Source organism: Lampetra fluviatilis, chromosome 21 (genome assembly GCF_964198595.1).
Source record: "Lampetra fluviatilis chromosome 21, kcLamFluv1.1, whole genome shotgun sequence".
In the NCBI taxonomy this organism is placed as follows: domain Eukaryota; kingdom Metazoa; phylum Chordata; class Hyperoartia; order Petromyzontiformes; family Petromyzontidae; genus Lampetra; species Lampetra fluviatilis.
This window is the reverse complement of record NC_136295.1, coordinates 101,876-122,694: the sequence shown is the minus strand read 5'-3', so window position 1 is coordinate 122,694 and position 20,819 is coordinate 101,876. Positions and strand designations below refer to the sequence as shown.

The following is a 20,819-nucleotide window of genomic DNA, read 5'->3' as shown; positions in this document are numbered from 1 at the left end:
GAGGTGTGTGTGTAGGTGTGTGTAAGTGTATAGAGGTGTGTGTGTAGGTGTGTGTAGGTGTGTAGAGGTGTGTGTAAGTGTATATAGGTGTGTGTGTATGTGTGTGTGTGTAAGTGTATAGAGGTGTGTATGTAGGTGTGTAGAGGTGTGTGTGTATGTGTGTGTAAGTGTATAGAGGTGTGTGTGTAAGTGTATATAGGTGTGTGTGAGGTCCTGGGGGAGGGAAAATCTCTCAGCCAGGAAAACATCATGGCACAAAGTGGGGATAACCCTGCTGAGGCTGCGGTGCCTCAAATATTGGAGGTCACCCCCTGTGAGTGGCTGGCTGAGGTGCCATCTGTTGAGGAAGTACTGAAGGCGATCCGGAGTCTGAGACCAGGAAAGGCACCGGGCAGAGATGATCTCCCAAGCAAAATGCTGAGGGAGGGTGGCGCTTGTGCACAGACTGCCCTATATGACATCATAACAACAGTCTGGACCGCTGGACGGGTACCGCAGGATTGGAAGGATGCCCTGGTGGTCCCCCTCTTTAAGAAGGGGGACCGCACAGACTGTAACAACTACAGAGGCATCTCACTCCTAAGTGTGCCGGGAAAGGTCCTGGCAAGGATTATTCAACATCGCCTTGCTAGGCACGCTGAGGAGAGGCTTGCAGAACCCCAATGCGGTTTCAGGAAAGGGCGGTCCTGTACAGATGCCAAATTTTCTGTCCGTCTGCTACAGCAGAGGTATAGGGAATTCCAACAAGACCTTCATCTCTGCTTTATTGACCTGGTCAAGGCCTATGATACCATCAATAGGCCTGGGCTCTGGGTTGTTCTTCGTGCTTTCGGAGTCCCTGACCCTCTGCTCACGATCATTAAGGACCTTCATGATGGTGAGCGGGCCCGGGTAAAACTACGTGGCTGGGAATCAGAGCCTTCCCCTGTACACCTTGGGGTGTGACAGGGATGTCCTCAGGCTCCCACATTATTTAACATCTATTTCGACAGCGTAGTTCATAGGTGCTCGCTAACAGCACTTGCCCCTACAGTCTGTTAAGGCTATACGGGGGATCTTTGTCTTTGTAAGTGTGTAGGTGTGTGTGAGTGTATAGAGGTGTATAGAGGTGTGTGTAGGTAAGTGTACGGAGGTGTTCGGGTGAGTAACCCTGGCAGAGCAACACTGCTGGCGTCTCGTGCTGCCGCCTGTACCGCGCCTTGTCCACCAGAGGGCATCGCCTACCCACGGGTTGTGTGGCGTCAGGGTGAGAAGTGGAGGGTGGGGGGAGGGTGGGGGGTGGGGGGAGGGTGGGGGGAGGGTGGGGGGAGGGTGGGGGGTGGGGGGAGGGGTCCGGGGATGGGGGCTGCTGCTTCAGCGCTCAGCAAGGGGTCGTGCTTGGTGCACCACTGCCAATTCTTTATTGCATCGATCTATCTCATTCTTTGTCGCTGCTTCTATTTCCTTGCGCCCGAGTATGCACCGCTACTTGTGGTACCCTCTCTGTACTCATTGGAGAGCCACGTCCAAACCACTAAATCTTCTTGTTTCTTGTGTGAAGCCCTCTCCAATATTTTATTTTATTTCTGCAAAAGGGCTGCTGCCATGACTGTGGGATGGTTGTCACGATTGACTTCAAATGTCGCGGTTCGATCTCCCAGCCTGGCCTTGAAAACATTGACCAGGGTTCTGTTTTGTCCACCCACAGTCCATCGGTGGGTCGCGTGCAGTGGGCTAAATGGCAAGTACTCCCATCTCTTTCAAGACGAATGGTCAGTGTGGAAAAGTTGGCCAAAACATACCCACCGGATCGGCACTCTAGACCTCCCTCTAGTGGGGGTTCTTTCACCAGCAGTTGCATGAGCAAGTAATTGCAGGGCTGCACCATTAACCTCACGTGTACAACAATCATCTGGTTTACGTGCATTTCAGAACTCCTTGATCCAGACCCCAGCATCCCAGTGCTGCAGGCTCAGTGCTCTGCATCGGTGTTACCATTGCGCCGTTGCTCCTCTGCAACCCCGTGCCACCCGTTGCCGCGTGTGACGTCGCTGGACCCTGTGCACCGCACGTGTCCCCAGCCCCTGCCGCTGCTCCGCCGGGACACCGGCTTGATGCTGACGATGTCTCAGGAGCAGGCCGCCTGCCTCCTGGCCAACGCCTTCTTCTGCACGTTCCCCCGGAGCAACGCCACCGGGACCCGGAGCGAGGACTCTGCCTGCCCCGACATCAACGTCAACAGGTGCAGCAGCAGCAGCCCAACACTGTGCATTACACACCGTACACCGTGTGTCATGCAGTACACACACACAGATGCAATGCTCTCTCTATGTAGAGTATTTCTTGCTGTATATGTAGCGTCGGAAATGCAAAGCACACACCACACTGTATGCTTACCTGTAGTTGCGGGCACGAGTCGACAGGGGGTGCCACCCTGAGTTAGAGAGAGAACCGGGACCGTTGAGAGGCCGAGTTCCCCCCCCGACCCCAGGTGAGGGGTTGGGGGGTTATTCCAGAGCCACCTGGAAGGTTCCAGAAAGGGGGCGGTACCGGGGGTGGAGAGTCCCCGAGGTGGGTATAAAAGACGGACCCCAGGACGGCCCGAGGCAGTGCTCTGAAGACGAAGACTGAAGACCGGCTAGGCTAGAACCCTGGGACCCTGGAACCCTGGGACCCTGGGACCCTGGGACCCGACGTCCTTTTATGGGCGGGGGCCGAGCACGGACCAGTGGTCGAGACCCGCACCTTGGCTGGGTCGGGTCAGCATAGCCTCCCCTAGGCCACCCTTAGTCGGAGGAGTCAGAGCCCGTAGCCCCAGTGATAGGGCACGTTAGCCCGGAGGCCATACCTCCCCAAGTAGTGGGAGTAAAAGGGGCTTCTGTTATAAGATTTAAATTAACCGTGTTGCCTCTAAGCTACGTCTCCAGTCTCCGTGGGAACCCACTACATATACACAAGAAATGCTGTTCTACACATAACGGCCATGCCACGTTTCAGTTGAAAGTAACGCTGCAGTACGTGCACAGGCTATGCTCCTTTACACATACTCTGTATTATACAGCACACACTTTCATGGTGCTGTGTTCACGGTATATGATGCGTTACACATAGGCCATGCTGTATTATAAACTCCGTTCAAAGTATCAGTTTATACGTAGCCAATGCCACTGTACAAAGACAAAGATCCCCCTCATAGCCTTAACAGATTTTTGAGGCAAGTGGTGTTAGTGAGGACCTACAGAGGACGGGCACAGTACACAGGGGAGTGGGTAGCCAACACCACGCATTTGTGTCCCTCGTGGTGATGTGTACACACTGTATCAGGTACTCATTTGAGGTTGAGTCGATCAAGGGGAGGCCCAGGACCGGTTCAGATATTTCCCACTGTTATACCGGTAGGAACAACAGGTTCCACACTGCCCACCAGGGATTATTTGTCTGTCGTGCATATGGGGAGGGGAGGGTGGGGGTGGGAGGGGTGGGGCTGGGTGGAGATGGGAGGGTGGGGAGGGGCTGAGGGAGGGGAGGGTGGGGAGGGGCTGGGGGAGGAGGGGAGGGGCAGGGTGGGGAGGGTGGGGCTGGGTGGGGGGTGGGAGGGGTGGGGCTGGGTGGGGAGGGGCTGGTCACCCCGTGGTGCCCTTATAAAACTCAACGTTTAACCTACACATTACACTATACACGACACGATACACTACACGATACACTACACGATACACAACACTTATACAAGTGTAGTGAGTTCTCAGGGAGACAGACGACGTAGTTGAGGCACACTCTTTTATTTAACCAAAAGGCGGTAACATTACTTGAAGGGGTAACGGCCCCTTCACCCGTACTCAATGGGAAACACCCCTAGCACTATCCCCTGACTTCTCCTATTCCCAGTCCTCCGCTATGAGTGCTAGGGGAGGCTATCTGATCCGGCCCTGGTCAAGCACGGATCCCGGCACCCAGCTAACCAGGCCGTGCTCTTACAAGAGCAGCGGTCCTGGAGCTCTTGGGGCCGCGCCACTGGCTTGCCCTGCTCGGCCCTGACAAGGACAGCGAGCCAGGGGTGTTCCAGGGCCTATTCTGCCGGTCTTTAGTCTTCCCTGGTAAGCATCTCACACACTGGACCCGAGCTCTCTGGCTCCCCGCCTTTTATAAGAATCCTCTCCGAGGGGTGGGGCTATGGGGGATCACAACGCCCCCATGCCCCCCCAGGGTTAACCGATGCGGACGTGGATGTAGACACCCGTGTGTGGGTCCAAACACCCTTGTGTTTGTCCGCCTTTCTTCCCGTAACAACCCCTAAATTTGTATTGTGTTGAAAAACTGGCAGGATTTTACGTACTTTGTGCTTATATGCTCAGTTATTTTGTGACTTGCCTACATTTTTACACTTTGCACTCATTTTCTTTTGTTTGTTGTTGAAACTTGCTGACCCTGTGCCTCGACTGCATATCTGTGAAAGAAGAGCTTCATAGCTTATCGGATTCCTCTTCATCCAGTCTAAATAATTTATTCTGATTTTGGAAACCAAAGCAGGATAAAACGGGGGGGGGGGGGGTAGAACACACTCCACATTCCACACGGAGAAAGTGGCCCAAGTTTGGGCATCAAACCCAGGTCCCTCTGTGAGTTCCAGCCCTGCCGCCTGCAAACGAACACATGTACAGTTCAAACCCCACGTGTACATTCGGTTATATACGGATGTATTTTTATAATTGGTTTCTGGGTGAGGACAAATAATGAAGCAGCCATATCTTTGCCATGTAGCCTTTCATCCAGTGTGATATCGCAAGACTAATGCCCATTTTGTAACCAGACCCACGATGGGCAAAGGTATGCTGTGTTACTGCAGCATCGTTATTAACCTGGTTAATCTATCTCCGCACGATGGTGGGGGCGGGGAGTGCGATCTCTGCTGTAGCAGGAAGTTGGAACGGTGTCGTGCGCATCTCTTAACAGAGCGGAGCCGGCGCTGCCCCCATCCTCCGCGCTCGCCCAGGCCTCTAAATGGCTGACGGTTGTTGTGGAGGAAGAGGAGACTCCGGTGGAGGAGCTGGTGGTGCAGGAGGAGGAGACCCTGGTGGAGGAGCTGGTGGTGCAGGAGGAGGAGACTCTGGTGGAGGAGCTGGTGGTGCAGGAGGAGGAGACCCTGGTGGAGGAGCTGGTGGTGCAGGAGGAGGAGACCCTGGTGGAGGAGCTGTTGGTGCAGGAGGAGGAGACCCTGGTGGAGGAGCTGTTGGTGCAGGAGGAGGAGACCCTGGTGGAGGAGCTGGTGGTGCAGGAGGAGGAGACCCTGGTGGAGGAGCTGGTGGTGCAGGAGGAGGAGACCCTGGTGGAGGAGCTGGTGGTGCAGGAGGAGGAGACCCTGGTGGAGGAGCTGTTGGTGCAGGAGGAGGAGACCCTGGTGGAGGAGCTGTTGGTGCAGGAGGAGGAGACCCTGGTAGAGGAGCTGGTGGTGCAGGAGGAGGAGACCCTGGTGGAGGAGCTGTTGGTACAGGAGGAGGAGACCCTGGTGGAGGAGCTGTTGGTGCAGGAGGAGGAGACCCTGGTGGAGGAGCTGTTGGTGCAGGAGGAGGAGACCCTGGTGGAGGAGCTGTTGGTGCAGGAGGAGGAGACCCTGGTAGAGGAGCTGGTGGTGCAGGAGGAGGAGACCCTGGTGGAAGAGCTGTTGGTGCAGGAGGAGGAGACCCTAGTGGAGGAGCTGGTGGTGCAGGAGGAGGAGACCCTGGTGGAAGAGCTGTTGGTGCAGGAGGAGGAGACCCTAGTGGAGGAGCTGGTGGTGCAGGAGGAGGAGACCCTGGTGGAGGAGCTGTTGGTGCAGGAGGAGGAGACCCTGGTGGAGGAGCTGTTTGTGCAGGAGGAGGAGACCCTGGTGGAGGAGCTGTTGGTGGAGGAGCTGTTGGTGCAGGAGGAGGAGACCCTGGTAGAGGAGCTGGTGGTGCAGGAGGAGGAGACCCTGGTGGAAGAGCTGTTGGTGCAGGAGGAGGAGACCCTGGTGGAGGAGCTGTTGGTGCAGGAGGAGGAGACCCTGGTGGAGGAGCTGGTGGTGCTGGAGGAGGAGACCCTGGTGGAGGAGCTGGTGGTGCAGGAAGAGATGAGGGGGGAGACAGAGGAGGTATGGACGAAGGAGCAGGAGGAGGAGATGGTGGTGCAGGTGGAGGAGACATTGGTGGAGAAGATGGTGGAGAAGGAGATGACAAGGAAAGAGGATCAGGTGATGGTGATGCAGGAGGAGAAGAGGAAGCGAGGGAGTCTGGCCCGCATAGGGGGAACCATCCGTTCACTCCTTCGACGCGTGCTGCTGTGTGGTGGCCGGTCCACCACACAGTAGAGGTGGTGGTTGTGGTCACGGATCGTTGTGAACCATGACCACTATCACCATACCCACCACACACACCCTGCACCCATTCACCCCCCTGTGATACCCACCACCCAACGCACACCACACACACCCTGCACCCACCCACCCCATGATCCCACCCCCACCACATTCCACACAAAGGGTTAGGGGTTTAGAGGGTTAGGGATTTATAAAGTTAAGGGTTTAGAGGTTTTGGGTTATTTCAGGGATAAGGGGTTTAGAGGTTTAGGGATTTCGAGGGTTATAGGGTTTAGGGGTTGAGGGGATTCGAGAGTTAGGGGTTTAGAGGGTTGGGGTTTAGAGGGTTAGGTGTTTAGAGGATTAGGCTATTTGGGGTATAGGGTTTAGAGGGTTAGGGTTTTCAGGGTAAAGGGGTTTAAGGGTAAAGGAGTTTAGAGGGTAAAGGGGTTTAGAGGGTTGGGAGTTTATAGGGTTTTGGGTTTACAGTGAGGGAAAAAAGAATTTGATCCCCTGCTGATTTTGCACGTTTGCCCACTTACAAAGAAATGATCAGTCTATAATTTTAATGGTAGGTTTATTTGAACAGTGAAAGACAGAATAACAACAAAATCCAGAAAAACGCACGTCAAAAATGTTATAACTTGATTTGCATTTTAATGAGGGAAATAAGTATTTGACCCCCTCTCAATCAGAAAGATTTCTGGCTCCCAGGTGTCTTTTATACAGGTAACGAGCTGAGATTAGGAGCACACTCTTAAAGGGAGTGCTCCTAATCTCGGCTTGTTACCTGTATAAAAGACACCTGTTCACAGAAGAGTTTTAGAAGGTTATGGGTTTAGAGGTTTTGATGTTTAGGGGATTAGGGGTTTATAAGGTGAGGGATTTAGTGGGTTACGGTTTTACAGGTTGAGGGGTTTAGACGGTTGGGGTCTTAAGGGGAAAGTCCTTCAGAAGATTTGGTGTTTAGAGGGTTAGAGTTTAGAACGTTTTGAGTTTAGAGGGTTTAGAGAGTTACGTGTTTAGAGGTTTATGGGTTTTAGAGGGTTAGGGGTTTAGAGAGTTACGTGTTTAGAGGTTTTTGTGTTTCGATTGTTGGATGTTGAATGGTTTAGATGGTTAGTAGTTGAGGTTATAAGGGTATGTGTTTAGGGGTTTAGAGGTATCGGGGTTTCAAGGGTTAGTGATTTACAGTGTTAGGGGTTTAGTGGTTTGAGAGTTGAGGGTTTAACACGTAGACTTTCACAACTAATATTGTCCATAATAAAGGTTTTTTTGGTTTAGTCTCTAACACTAAATGGCACTTTTTGTTGATGTGACAAATTTTACTAATTGGCTGTTTCAGGTGGTGGTTGGTTTGACGACACGTTTATATTTACATAATCTAACAAAAAAAAACCTTTATGGGTTTAGAGGGTTCCGGGTGTAGTGGATTATGTGTTTAGAGGGTTAGCATTTTAGGGGCATAGGTGTTTTAAGGGTTAGGTGTCTAGAGGGTTCGTTCTTTAGAGGGTTGGGGTTTAAATGTGTTGGGATTAGGTTACAGATTTAGGGTTTTAGAACGTTAGGGGTTTGAGGGTTAGGGTTTTAGAGGTTGAGGATTTAGGAGGTTATGAGTTCAGAGGGTTAGGGGTCTAGAGGGTTAGTTCTTTAGAGGGTAGTGGTTTAGATTGGTTGGTATTTAGAATGTTAAGGATTTAGGGTTTTAGAAGGTTAGGGTTTCAAGGTTTAGAGGGTTAGGGATTCAGAGGGTTTAGAAGTTTTGGTTTTTAATGGCTTAGACGGTTAGGGTTAAAAGAATAAGGGGTTTAGAGAGTGAGGGTTTTGGTGGGTTAGGGTTTTAAGGGTAAAGGGGTTGAGGGTTAGGGGTATAGGAATTTAGAGGGTTAGGGGTTGAGATGGTTAGTGTTTTGGTGGAATAGAGTTTAAGCTTTTAGAGGGCGAGGGGTTTAAAGATTAGGGTTGTAAGGGTAAATGGGTTGAGAGGGTTAGCAGTTTAGATGGTTATGGATTTAGATAGTTAGGGGTTTAGAGGGTTTTAATTGTTCGAGGTTTAGTGGTTAAGGTCTCTGTGCGAGTCCAACATGTTTGTATGAGTCTATGGTAAGATAAAAAGAGTTCAGTTTAATTTGTATATTTCGAAACAATTTGTTTACCTTTCCTGTGATGTTTTTGTATTGTATTTTTGTTGTTATTTTCTGACCCACCCGATTGGACGTCTGTGAAAACATCGTTATAGCTCATCAGATTCATCCAGTATAAATAAATATTCAAATTCAAATTCTATTGACATCTGTGCGAATCTATGGATTTCTGTGAGTTTTTGGACCTTTGAGTGTATGGATCTCTGTGTGAGGCTATGGGTCTCTGTGCATGTCTATCGGTCTCTGTGAGTATGGGGTCGCTGTGTGAGTCTGAGTGTCTGTAGTAATGTATGAGTCTCTGTTGGAGTCTATGGGTTTCTGGGTATGGTTGTTTGTGCGAGTCTTACATGCACAAATTTAACTTTAAAAGGCCATTGAGGGTTGCGGAATCCAAGTTGAATATTAAGTTCCCTGCAGTGCAAGCAAGCTCTCTAGTCGTGTCATCAAACAGCCCCTTTAATTCTTTATAATAATAAAATAGACTTACTCCAGGAGATCCACACTGAGTCACAGTCAGGTCCTGAATTGTTTTTTTACATTTTCGACGAATGAATGATGAGTTCTTACACAAGTGGAGGGGGGGGAATTCGAGAGACTTGCACCGTTGTTTCAACTGCCATATAAACAAACTGGTGACCTTAGGATCATCGCAAATCCAGTGTGCTAACCATTACACTGTGGCAAATCACCCACACGCTCACTCACCGAGCTACACGCTCACCTGTACACACATTCACTCAGGACCGCAGCTCACAACACTTCTCTTTCTGCTTCTTCTCTTTTACTGACCCCATGCAAAAAACATCAAGGTGCCTTACAATGGGAAGGGGGGGGGTAACAAGTGGCTAAGTTAAAATTCGAGATGCTTTCTTAAAAGATAAATATTTTTAGGGGGGACCTGAAGGCCCAAACTGAACTAGACTCCCTGACCAACTTTGACAGAGAGTTCCAAAGTCCAATGGCCACCGAAGCAAAATCCCGGTCGCCCATGGACCACTTTGAGCTTTCTTCTCGCGACACAGAGATCTAAATCAGCGATTCTGATGATGCAATTTACATGAAAGTGACGCTTCACAGTGGACGTTACAATTCCCGCTGATGGCATTACTACTATAATAGCCCAGAAATGTGTGTAATGCACGTGACGTCACTCCACATACCCCCTCCCCCGTCATTAATAATAAAATAATCATGAGCGGGTGAATTTTTACACTCACGCGGAAGGCCGAGTGGAAAGATAGTTTTTTCGCAAAGTTGCTTCAAATATGACGTTTCTTTACAGAAAGTAAAAAATAAATATATGCAGCAGTGCTAAATCCGTACGTGACGTCACTGCAAAAGAGACACCCCCCCCCTCATTCATAATCATGAGCGGGTGGATTTTTACATTCCCGCAGGTTGATTGGAAATAATTTGTTTTACGCAAATTAACTTTAAATTTGACGTTTCTTTATTGAAATGTAATCAAATCAATATTTCTATGCAGCAACAAAGTGTATTTGGTGTCTTTATTTATTTCTTCAGCACTTGAAACAAAAGGTAAGTCTAATTTTTGCTTCTAAATTATTATAAAAGTAGCCTATAGCCCGTCCAAGGACGGGTGTATTGCAGTTAATCTGAAATATTCAATCGAAAATAAAGACCCGCTCATGATTATTAATGAGGGGGTGGGGCCAGGGTCCACTTGAGTGACGTCATCATTCCATGATTATTGATGAGGGGGGGGGAGCTCCATGTGGAGTGACGGAATCCGCTCATGATTATTGATCAGGGGGGGGAACTCCATGTGGAATGACATCATCCACTCTTGATTATTAATGAGGGGGTGGGTGGCGTGGTCCACATCAGTGACATCATCCGCTCATGATTATTAATTAGGGAGTTTGTGTCCCGCGCGTGACGTCACTCCACATGCCGCACCCCCGTCATTAAGGTAGAGCAGAATTATTATTTGTTGCAAATTCGCTTTAAGTTTCACGTTTCTTTATTTAAAATGAATCTAATAAATAATTCTACGCGGCAACAAATTGGATTTGGGGTCTATATTTATTCCTAATGTAATGCGGGCGTAAGCGACCTTCCGGATGTGACGTCACGGGGGGTGGAGTCATGTGACGTGGGTGGAAGGTTCGGGTCCTTAAGCGGGTAAACCGGAAGGGGAAGTCAGTCGGGGTGTGAGTGGAAAAGAGAGAGGCCACGCGGGCGAGTGAGAAGAGGGGGGCACCGACGGCCATCGGGAGCCAACCCCGAAGAGAGGTGGAAGCTACGGAGTGGTGTGTAGCTGCGGAGAAGACAGCCAGAAGAGCTGCGTGTTAGAGGCAGCGGTGTGGCTGCCAGCTGAGGCGGGAGAGAAGAGAGAGAGACAGCATGAAGCTGTCAGAGCTGCAGAGAGGACGAAAGGGAGAGGAGTTGCAGCGAGTACAGCCAAGGGGGGCTGTGTGAGAGTAACAGCAGCGGGGCTGCTGTTGTGGATCGGGCCGACATTGGAGTCAGCACCGTGGAGAAGCTACAGAGTAAAGACAGCCGTGTGGGTGTACAGCACGAACCGAATAAAGGACACTGAGCCAGACATCGTGGTCCAGTCGTTTATTACACTGGTGTCGGAAGTGCAACGGCATGTCGAAACAAGTGAGGAAGAAAGTTAATCCGGCGCCTGCATCGGCTTCTTCGTCCGACGACGACGAACTCCCTCCAACCACGGATCCTGTTGGGGTGGTGGGGGAGAGCCCGGCTGAGGCGACCACGGGAACGGGAGTGGAGGATGTTGGCGCGGTGGCGGGTCCGTCGACATCATCAGACGCGGATCAACGATGGCAAGCGATGGCGGTACAACTGGAGGCACTTAAGGACGTCCTGGCGCATCTATGCCATCTCGTCGCGCCAGGGACGATGGAGGACGCAGTTGGTGCTCCGCGGGCCGCCACGTTGCCTGTCCTGCCGCCGCCATTGCCCACGCGGCAAGAGGCCGCCATTTTGCGCGCTCCGCGGCGCCAACCGCCATCTTGGCCACGCCGCGGGCCGACGCCATTTTGAATTTGCCACCACAACCACCACCATTGGAAGACGAAAGGAAGAGGAGTCGGAGTCGCCACCTTACCACGGTTAAAGAATTTTCCGGTGGTGGGGATTGGAGCGCGTTCGCCTGCCGCTTCTTGGCGGCGGTACGCACTGCAAGATGGACCGATGCGGAGGCTTTGGAGGTGTTGCCGACTCTCCTGGACGACGAATCTGTCCGATTCTTCCGTTCCATAACGACCGATAAGAAGGCAACTTTACGTGGTGTTTTTCAAGAAATGGCCGATGCTTATGAGCCACCAGATGATGCACATCGGCGATTCGCTCAACGACAACGAGCACCAGAGGAGTCGCCCGTGGTGTTCAGGGGTGCGGTGCTAGAGCTGGCCATGGCAGCTTATCCTGAGACGCCACAGGACCTGCTCGAGCCTCTCATATTAGGGAAAATGTTGGAGCTGTCTCGGGATCTAGGGATCCCCATGCCTGTGTGTGGGCATGAGAAGCTAACTTCCCGGACGGCTGCTAAGTGTGTCGATGCGCAATTCAACCTCCGTCGCTGGAAACAAGTGACGGCGTGGACGGGGGGGCCCGTCAAAGAAGGGGATGCGCTGGGGTGGAACCCTGCGCAGGCTGTCTATGTTCCGGATGACCGGGGCCCTCAACAGCTGACGGCCGCCTCCGCTCCATGGACGGGACGCGGCGGGCCGAGACCGCGCGCGGCGCTACCAGAACGGGGCCGTCAGGAGGCAAGGCCTGCGTTTCGGCGCAACGAGGCCGAATGTTTCCGCTGCGGGCGTAGGGGCCACTACGCCAGAGACTGCTGGGCCCGCTTCCCGGCTCCGCCGCAGCAGGAGGCCTCGGCACCGGACAAGTCGGCTAAAGATCCTCCGAAACAGGCATGTCGGCACGCACCAGACACTCGGCAAGGCTTTACACCTCACCCATCACCGTCGTTGCGCCATCCTAACGTTGTGGTTAAAGCATGCCCTTCGACGGGGCCTTCTCGCTCGGTCACGCAGTGGCGCAAGTTGGCACGGAGAGTTGTCGCGGCCGCTACGGGCTCGTCCACTGTACCGGGGTCTATACAAGGGGTGGACGTACGCATTTTGGTCGACTCCGGCACGTCTGCGACTATTATTTCGGATGTCATTTTCCATCTGTTGGGCATCCCGCCGGGGGCTGTGCGTCCGGTTTATGGGTCGTGCGTCGCTGCGAACGGGGGTAGCATGGGTATCGTGGGTCAGGTGGATGCTAAGATATCTATTGGGGATGTGTCGGCCTCGGGCGTTGTGTTGATATCGAGATCTTTGGCGGTTCCTTGTTTGTTAGGCACCGATTTTTTGGCTAAGATGCCCATTTTGATCAAAATCAATGAGAATTGTATTGAACTGCCGGGGGGCCGTCAAATCTCGTTTCTGCCGTCGCCCTGGGGGCGACCTGCTTCGGCCGTACAAGTGCAGGCGCTGTCCGTCGCATCTGTGGACATCCCACCTGGTACACAGATGCTTATACCCTTGCGGTATCGGAAGCCCCTGCCTGATCGGCTAGGAGCAGTAGGGGTCTTGTTGTCACCGTCCGCCACGATAACAACCGGGTTGGCGTTAGTGGGGGCACAGACCATCGTCCGGCCGGATCAATTACCGTTTTTACAGGTGCTTAATGCGGGGGGGGAAAACGTCCGTGTTCCGGCCGGTACGGTTGTGGCACATGCCACTACGGCGTTTGCGACGCATGATTGTCCGCATAGCCGGGGAGTGGTTGCTGGGGTTTCCGAGCCAAGGGGTTCGGATAATCGTTGGGTTGCTGACTTATGTGACGGAAATTCTTCCCTGTCCATGGAGCAACGTGGTGCGCTGCGTAAATTGTTGTTGACATATTCCGATGTGTTCAGCTCCGATGATTTGGATTTGGGCCGCACATCGTTGCTTTACCATCACATTGAGACGGGCGATGCTGCCCCTATTCGATTAAATTCGCATCGGATGAGTCCTGCGGAGCGAGAACACGTGCGGGGGGCAGTGGAAGACATGTTGGCTGCGGACATTATATCGCCATCTAACAGCCCATGGGGCGCTCCGGTCGTCTTGGTTAAGAAAAAGGATGGCAAATTGCGATTTTGTGTTGATTTGCGGAAATTGAATAAAATATCGGTGGCGGATGCGTACCCCCTGCCGCGTATGGATGACTCCCTCGACGCATTGTCGGGGGCTAAGTTCTTTTCCACACTGGACCTCTCTTCGGGATTTTGGCAGCTTCCCCTTGACGAGTCCTCACGGGAGAAAACCGCATTCCGTACGCCGCAGGGGTTATTTCAATTCAACTGTCTCCCGATGGGATTGAATGCGGCCCCTGCTACATTTCAAAGATTGATGGAGCTCGTTTTGTCGGGGTTGCAGTGGGAGACGTGTCTTATATATTTGGATGATATTATTGTCTTCAGCCGCACATTTGATGAACATTTGACGCGGCTGGAGACAGTGTTCACGAGGATGCGTTCTGCCAAATTGAAATTCAAACCAAAGAAATGTCACCTACTGCAACGGTCCGTCCGCTATTTGGGGCACATTGTGAGTGCTGAGGGGGTGTCCACGGATCCGGAAAAGACGGCGTGCGTCCGGGATTGGCCGACTCCGGCCACCGTGGGGGATGTTCGGCGGTTTTTGGGATTTGCCTCGTATTACCGAAGATTTGTGCCGGGTTTTGCGACGATTGCGAGGCCCTTGCATCTCCTTACGGGTAAAGGACGGAAGTTTGGTTGGGGACAGCCGGAGGAGGCGGCCTTTCGGAGTCTGCGTGATCTATTGGCCACGGCCCCAACATTGGATTATCCCGATTTCGATCACCCATTCATTCTTGATACGGACGCGAGTGACACGGGTATTGGGGCGGTATTATCACAGTCTAAAGGGGGTGTAGAGCGCGTCGTGGCGTATGGTAGCCGAGTCTTGTCTCCTGCGGAAACCCGCTACTGTGTCACTCGCAGAGAACTATTGGCGGTTGTTTTTTTCCTACGGCAATTTCGACCATACCTTTACGGTCGTTCTTTTATTGTGCGTACGGATCATGCGGCCTTGCAATATGCCCTTAAAATTGACCAGCCATCCGGACAGTTGGCACGTTGGTTGGACACGCTACAGGAATTTTCCTTCCAAATTCAACATCGGAAGGGAGTGCGCCATGCGAACGCTGACGCACTTTCCAGATTACCGCGGCGCGCCCCTTGTAAATGTGAGTTGGGGACGCATAGGTGTTCGCCGATTCCAAACCCCCCTCAGCCGCTTACGTTGGCCGTCGAGAAGTCGGATACTCCGATGGAACCGGGACCGGCTGACGGGGTTTTGAATCTGCCGCGGTCTGTCTGGATCCGGGAACAGATGATGGATGAGTCGTTGGTGTCCTTGCGGAAGCGGTCTGCTAGGGACAATGGGAGTCCGAGTGCGGCTGTGGGGCCGCAAACCGCTCTCCGAGATGGTCTGCTTATGTGGCGGGAGGGGTTCCAGGAACGTTGGCGCCTGGTGGTACCAACGTCCTTGCGATTCGAGTTGATTAGAACTCTCCATTGTGACACTCTCTTACATTTAGGGGTGCAGAAGACCTTGTTGACGTTGCAACGTCATTATTTTTGGCACGGCATGGCGACAGATGTCGTAGGGCACGTGCGCGCGTGCCCTGCGTGTGCACGACGTAAGCCGCCGAAACATCCTTACGTGCCGCCTCTCCAGTCGATTCAGGTGTCTCGAGTCAATGAATTAGTGGCACTGGACATATTGGGACCTTTTCCACCATCGGCGAGGGGAAATAAATATTTGCTGGTAGGGGTTGAGTACCTCTCCCGTTGGCCGATGGCCTGGACGTTGCCCAATCAGTCGGCCGCGGCCATTACCGACGCCTTTTTGTTTGGGTATATTATGGACAAGGGGGCGCCTGAGAGACTCCTCACGGACCAGGGCAGAAATTTCTCTTCTAAATTATTGGCGGAAGTGTGCGCGGGCCTTGGGACTAAGAAAGTACGGACATCCCCATACCATCCGCAGACGAATGGTATGGTTGAACGGCTGAACAGGACATTGTCTGCCATGCTTTGCCATACCGTGAGTGAACAACAATCAGATTGGGATCTGCACATCCCCGGGGTGCTTTCGGCGTACAGGATGACGCCTCATGCGGCTACAGGGTATTCGCCGTTTTACCTTATGTATGGTCGGGAAAACGTGCCGCCAGTGGATGTGCAATTGGGAACTGGGGTGAAGGGACCTCGTAAACCACTTCCTGAATACATTCAGGACACGGTTCGCCGCGTCACGGAGGCACGGGAGAATGCCCGCGTGGCTACGGCCAAAGCCCAGGCCCGGAACGAGCGATATGCGCGACGGTCCGAGGGGGAGTGCCCTTGGAAGGTTGGGGACCTAGCCTGGCTTCATTGTCCACAGGTACGTCCGGGAACCTCGCCGAAATTGCACAAACCCTGGCATGGTCCCGTACGCCTCATTGCGGTTCCCAACCCACAGTCAGCACGCGTCCAGATTGGGTCTCGTCGCTGGGTTGTGCATACGTCGCGCTTGAAACCATATGTTGCTCCCTTACATGATGCTTCATCCCCCAATGTTGCCTTGCCGGGGTCTGTTGCTGCTGACTCTCCCCTGCCTGCGTCCATTGATCTTGCTAGAGCGCCTGTCGTACCTGTTCCAGACAGGCCGGCCATGACATTGCGGGGGACGAGGGGCCCTGCTCGGAGGACGCCTGCCAGGTCTGCGGGACCTTCGAGCCCTGCAGCCCTTCCGACCCAGCTGCGGGCACGGTCACAGGACAAGCCCAAGACTAACTCTTTAGGGACACGGGACGTCGGTGGACTTCCAGCTGCGACAGGGGGATTACCCCCTGTCATTCCTCGACTTTCATCGCGTTCCCGTTCTGCGAGTGGGCCGCCGACCGTCCGGGACGGGCCGGCGACCCGCACACGTTCCAAATCGCTTACGTTTCGTTGATTGTTGCTGTGTTATCTTTTTCTTACAGTTGTATTTATTGCATGCTTTTTGTACGTTTGTTGATGTTAATTGCGTTGTTTTTTGTAGTTCTTGCTGTTACATTGTATGCTTAGTGTCCTTTAGGGGGGGAAGCTCGGTTCGCCGCATTACGATTTGCTATTGGTCAGCCGAGGTCGGCTGGGATTTTTCTACGGGGGAGGGTGGTGTAATGCGGGCGTAAGCGACCTTCCGGATGTGACGTCACGGGGGGTGGAGTCATGTGACGTGGGTGGAAGGTTCGGGTCCTTAAGCGGGTAAACCGGAAGGGGAAGTCAGTCGGGGTGTGAGCGGAAAAGAGAGAGGCCACGCGGGCGAGTGAGAAGAGGGGGGCACCGACGGCCATCGGGAGCCAACCCCGAAGATAGGTGGAAGCTACGGAGTAGTGTGTAGCTGCGGAGAAGACAGCCAGAAGAGCTGCGTGTTAGAGGCAGCGGTGTGGCTGCCAGCTGAGGCGGGAGAGAAGAGAGAGAGACAGCACGAAGCTGTCAGAGCTGCAGAGAGGACGAAAGGGAGAGGAGTTGCAGCGAGTACAGCCAAGGGGGGCTGTGTGAGAGTAACAGCAGCGGGGCTGCTGTTGTGGATCGGGCCGACATTGGAGTCAGCACCGTGGAGAAGCTACAGAGTAAAGACAGCCGTGTGGGTGTACAGCACGAACCGAATAAAGGACACTGAGCCAGACATCGTGGTCCAGTCGTTTATTACACTAAGATAAGTCTAATTTATGCTTCTACATTTTGGTTAAATAGACATTTCTCGGTGATTTTCCAGATATTGTATTGCAATCCAATTTATTTGCACCCCAGCGACCGAAAGCAGAAAATAATAAAGTATCAGAGCAGTGAATTAGAACAAATTGAAGGTCAGTTATATACAGTGCTACAGTGAAATGCAGTGAAGTGTTTTATGACATAATTTCGTGCAAGATTCACTGCCATTCAATTAACACAAGATACAATTATACTCCGCTAATTTTTTTCGTAAATATTACAGCTTCCGTCCTAGGATGGGCAAAGAAGCTAGTTTGATAAGAGTAGGCCAATGTGTGTTGCTGTCACGGTTCAAATTTTCCAAATTCACAAATGACTGACAAATTCCTCAATTGGCATTCCACAAAGGAACATCACAACATGTAGCTACTGCAGACTACTGTATGTGCTGTACTGCGCCTTCGTGATAGCCTTGCGCTGTAAGCCTTGCGATTTTACACCTCCCCCTTTTATATCGTTTAGAAAATACGTTGTCACTTCATTATCAACACCACCGCTACCCGACTAGCGTTGCCTCAACCCACACTCATGTCGCTGAGAGCATCGTCTGCCCTTTCTCGTAACCGTCGCCTCTCAACCTTCACCTCCACCTAACCCTGTACACAAACTACTTTGCATCGCGCATAAAGAAATGTTCTGTACTGTGGAGTACAATATAGTAATTACGCATATTTTAGTGATTTTATTTTCATAATGTACTGCTAATAATGTTTTAACGTTTACTGCCGAAACTAGTATTGAGTGTAGTATTTTTAGTAATTGAATGTAATGTTGCGGATACGTCTAGGATGAAGATGCACGCATTAACACGGCTTCAGCATTGTTTAGTCCTCGTGGCAAAATTGCGTTGATTTACGTCGTTTCGGTATTCGTTGTCGCACATTTAAGGAAAGCATCCCCGACATAAACCGGGGTATTACTGTCAACTAAATTAATTTTTATTCAAGACTTACCACCTCACGTGTAGGTCGTCGCGATCGCATGCTAGAAGCTTGCCCATTTGCCTGTTTCTCATTACGAACATGTCCCAAGGCCTTGTTCAGATCACCTTGAGTGTGGGCCAAGGCAACTGCGTGCACGGACAGTGACCCACACTCGGCGCGGAGACGTGCCACCACCCCACGCACCTCGCGGCTGTACAGGTACATGTGGCGCGCACTCACATTCACCTCCACCTGTCAGGAGGACAGAAACAAGAGTTAGGGACAAGGACATTTTTATTATTGTTACACTTCCTGACCCACAAAATCCTAAGTCTCAAGAATATTTTTAACGAGGGTCATGCCATTTTTTTGGCAGCAGGAGGGGATGATGATTGCATCTGTCATCCGAATTCAGTAATTTTGCAAGTAATTTCCAGCATTGGGATAGATGAGCAATACATGTTCAATTGGAAGGGGTTTTTTATTTTATGGGAGGAAATCCATGTGTAGTGAGTCCAACTGAGTTGCAGAAGTTCTTCTTCAGAGGCAACACAGTGCATCGCACGCCGTGCTCTACTAGAGCCGGCATCACTCTGCAACACACACGATGCTGTCCGGCACCATACAGTGACATCCCCAATGTCACTCACTACACATGTGTAGAGTAGTATGACGACATGACATCATGAGCGCTGTGAGGCGCAATGACGTCATGTCACGGGAAATACTTAAGGGGGACCCCGTGGCGAAAGCGGGGTCGTTGTGGGAGCCCGGGATGGTGAGCGTCTTAAGAAGGTCTCTCCTGCTCGTGACCGGACGGTGTTGGCTGATCCCCCGTCCGGGTTCTACGAGTAGGAGAGCCGAAGATACAGCCAGGGGTAGGGCTCAGAGAAGTCTGCAAGAGCCGGTTAAGATTACGTGGGGTGCTGCTCTCCTCGGTCGGGTGGTGTTGGATAAGCCCCCATCCCAACTCGAGTGAGAGGCCAAGAGATAGCCCAGGCTAGGAATAGATAGAGCCTGACGTCCGCGTCAAGGACTGAGTGTAGGGACACCTACCTCTGGTGTGTTTTGTTACCTCTGTGTTAATAAACTGACGCAAGGCCTTACTAAGAGTTCAGTCTACGAGTCGTCCATGTACAGCAGGTGGAGAACATACACACTCCTCAATTAAGCCCACAAATCAACTATGCATCATAACGCTGGCCGTGGAAACCTAAGTTTATGAATAAAATAATTGACGTGGCTCAGCGGTAGTGCATTTGCCACTTGTTGCAGAGGTTTGCGGTTCTATTCCGACAGGCCGTCCTGGTTAATACTAAGATGTACGAGCCGTAAAATAAACGCCATCGGCTTCACAGGGGACATCGAATATCCCGTTTAACATGTAGGCTTTCACAACGAATATCATCCATAAGAGGTTTTTTTGTTAGATCGTGTAAATATATGTGTCGTTAAAATCCACCACCACCCGACACAGCCAACTAGTAAGGGTTGTAATGTAAACAGAACATGCCAATTTGTCACTAGTACAGCACACTGGTGTGTTGGAGAGCCAAGCCACAACATTTACAATCTGAGTACGATGTTTTGCCAGTATTACAACTAGCTTCATCAGGCGACAGACAGATTTGTGGAGAAGTCCACCTGTTTTGTTCCTTATATAGAGGCGTAGATGTGGTGACCACACTTCACGCTCTTGCGCAAAGTGGAGGGGGGGGCGATTAATGAGTCAACGTACATTATGCATGTGCATTATACGAGCCCTTTAATCTTGTCCTTCCAGTCCATTGTGTGTATTAAAATAGCCATATCAATGACAATACTATACTCTATCAAAAAAAATAAAAAATATATTTTGAAACAATCTTTTTTATATGTTATGTTTCGGCTTGGGTCTAGTTGTCAACGCTCAACTTACGTAGGCTGTAATTGACCACGGTCCCTTACATTATGGCAAGCCTCGGGGCCACTTCCTGGAGTTGTGGAGCTCTGCCATTACTCATACGGTACATTTCATTAAAGCGTGTTTAAAAAAAAGTATTTTAAAATATTACTTATTCAAAAGAAGTTTTAGCATCTGTATTATTAGTGCTGTTACCAATACCTCAATGAAGCCCTCATATATTGCTCATACATGTGCAATAATACAGGTCGATGACAAGCGACTGTGTTCATTCAGACGCTGTCTTTCCGACAGACCTGTTCTTCACCTGAGGACGGCTGCTTGCGTTGTGGCCGAAACGTCGTGAAAATTGTATTTTATTATGTTTTATTTTTATTATTTTATTATTTCCCTTCTACGTGACTTTACCGAAAGAACCAAGAAGAAGCGACTGTGTCTCCGTCTGTTTATTTCTTCGTTATATGGACAGCTCGCGTTCCGCTCTCTCGGACGTTCCGCGGCGCGTCGCGTGAGCTGGCGTCCCGCTCTCACGCCATTCTCTCGCTCACGGCGCGTCGCGTAAGCTGGCGTCCCGCTTCCCCGCTCCCGCGCACCGCTGGCAGACGGCGCGCTGGGAGCCGTCTCCGCGTCGCCACGTGGCCGATGGCTCACGGAGACCCGCGACGTGGTCCAGCTTCCAGCTCTCACCAACTGACCTCGAGCCCCTTCCGGCTCTCCATTATATCCCCTTCCCGCGTCACCCAGACTCTGCCCT

General features: G+C 51.6%; 1 protein-coding gene across 1 annotated transcript in view; it reads right to left on the bottom strand.

Annotated features, from left to right (window-relative positions):
- Positions 1-1,729: 1,729 nt before the first annotated feature.
- The window catches only part of LOC144938296 (uncharacterized), a 35,975-nt gene continuing 16,885 nt past the window's right edge, over positions 1,730-20,819 (bottom strand). The window contains exons 3-6 of the mRNA XM_078866186.1: positions 18,288-18,414; positions 8,446-8,508; positions 2,377-2,501; positions 1,730-2,197 (exon numbers count right to left, since the gene is read on the bottom strand). Of these exons, the coding sequence (XP_078722312.1) occupies positions 2,419-2,501; positions 8,446-8,508; positions 18,288-18,414 (273 nt within the window). The 3' untranslated portion in view covers positions 1,730-2,197; positions 2,377-2,418. The remainder of the gene's footprint in view (positions 2,198-2,376; positions 2,502-8,445; positions 8,509-18,287; positions 18,415-20,819) is intronic.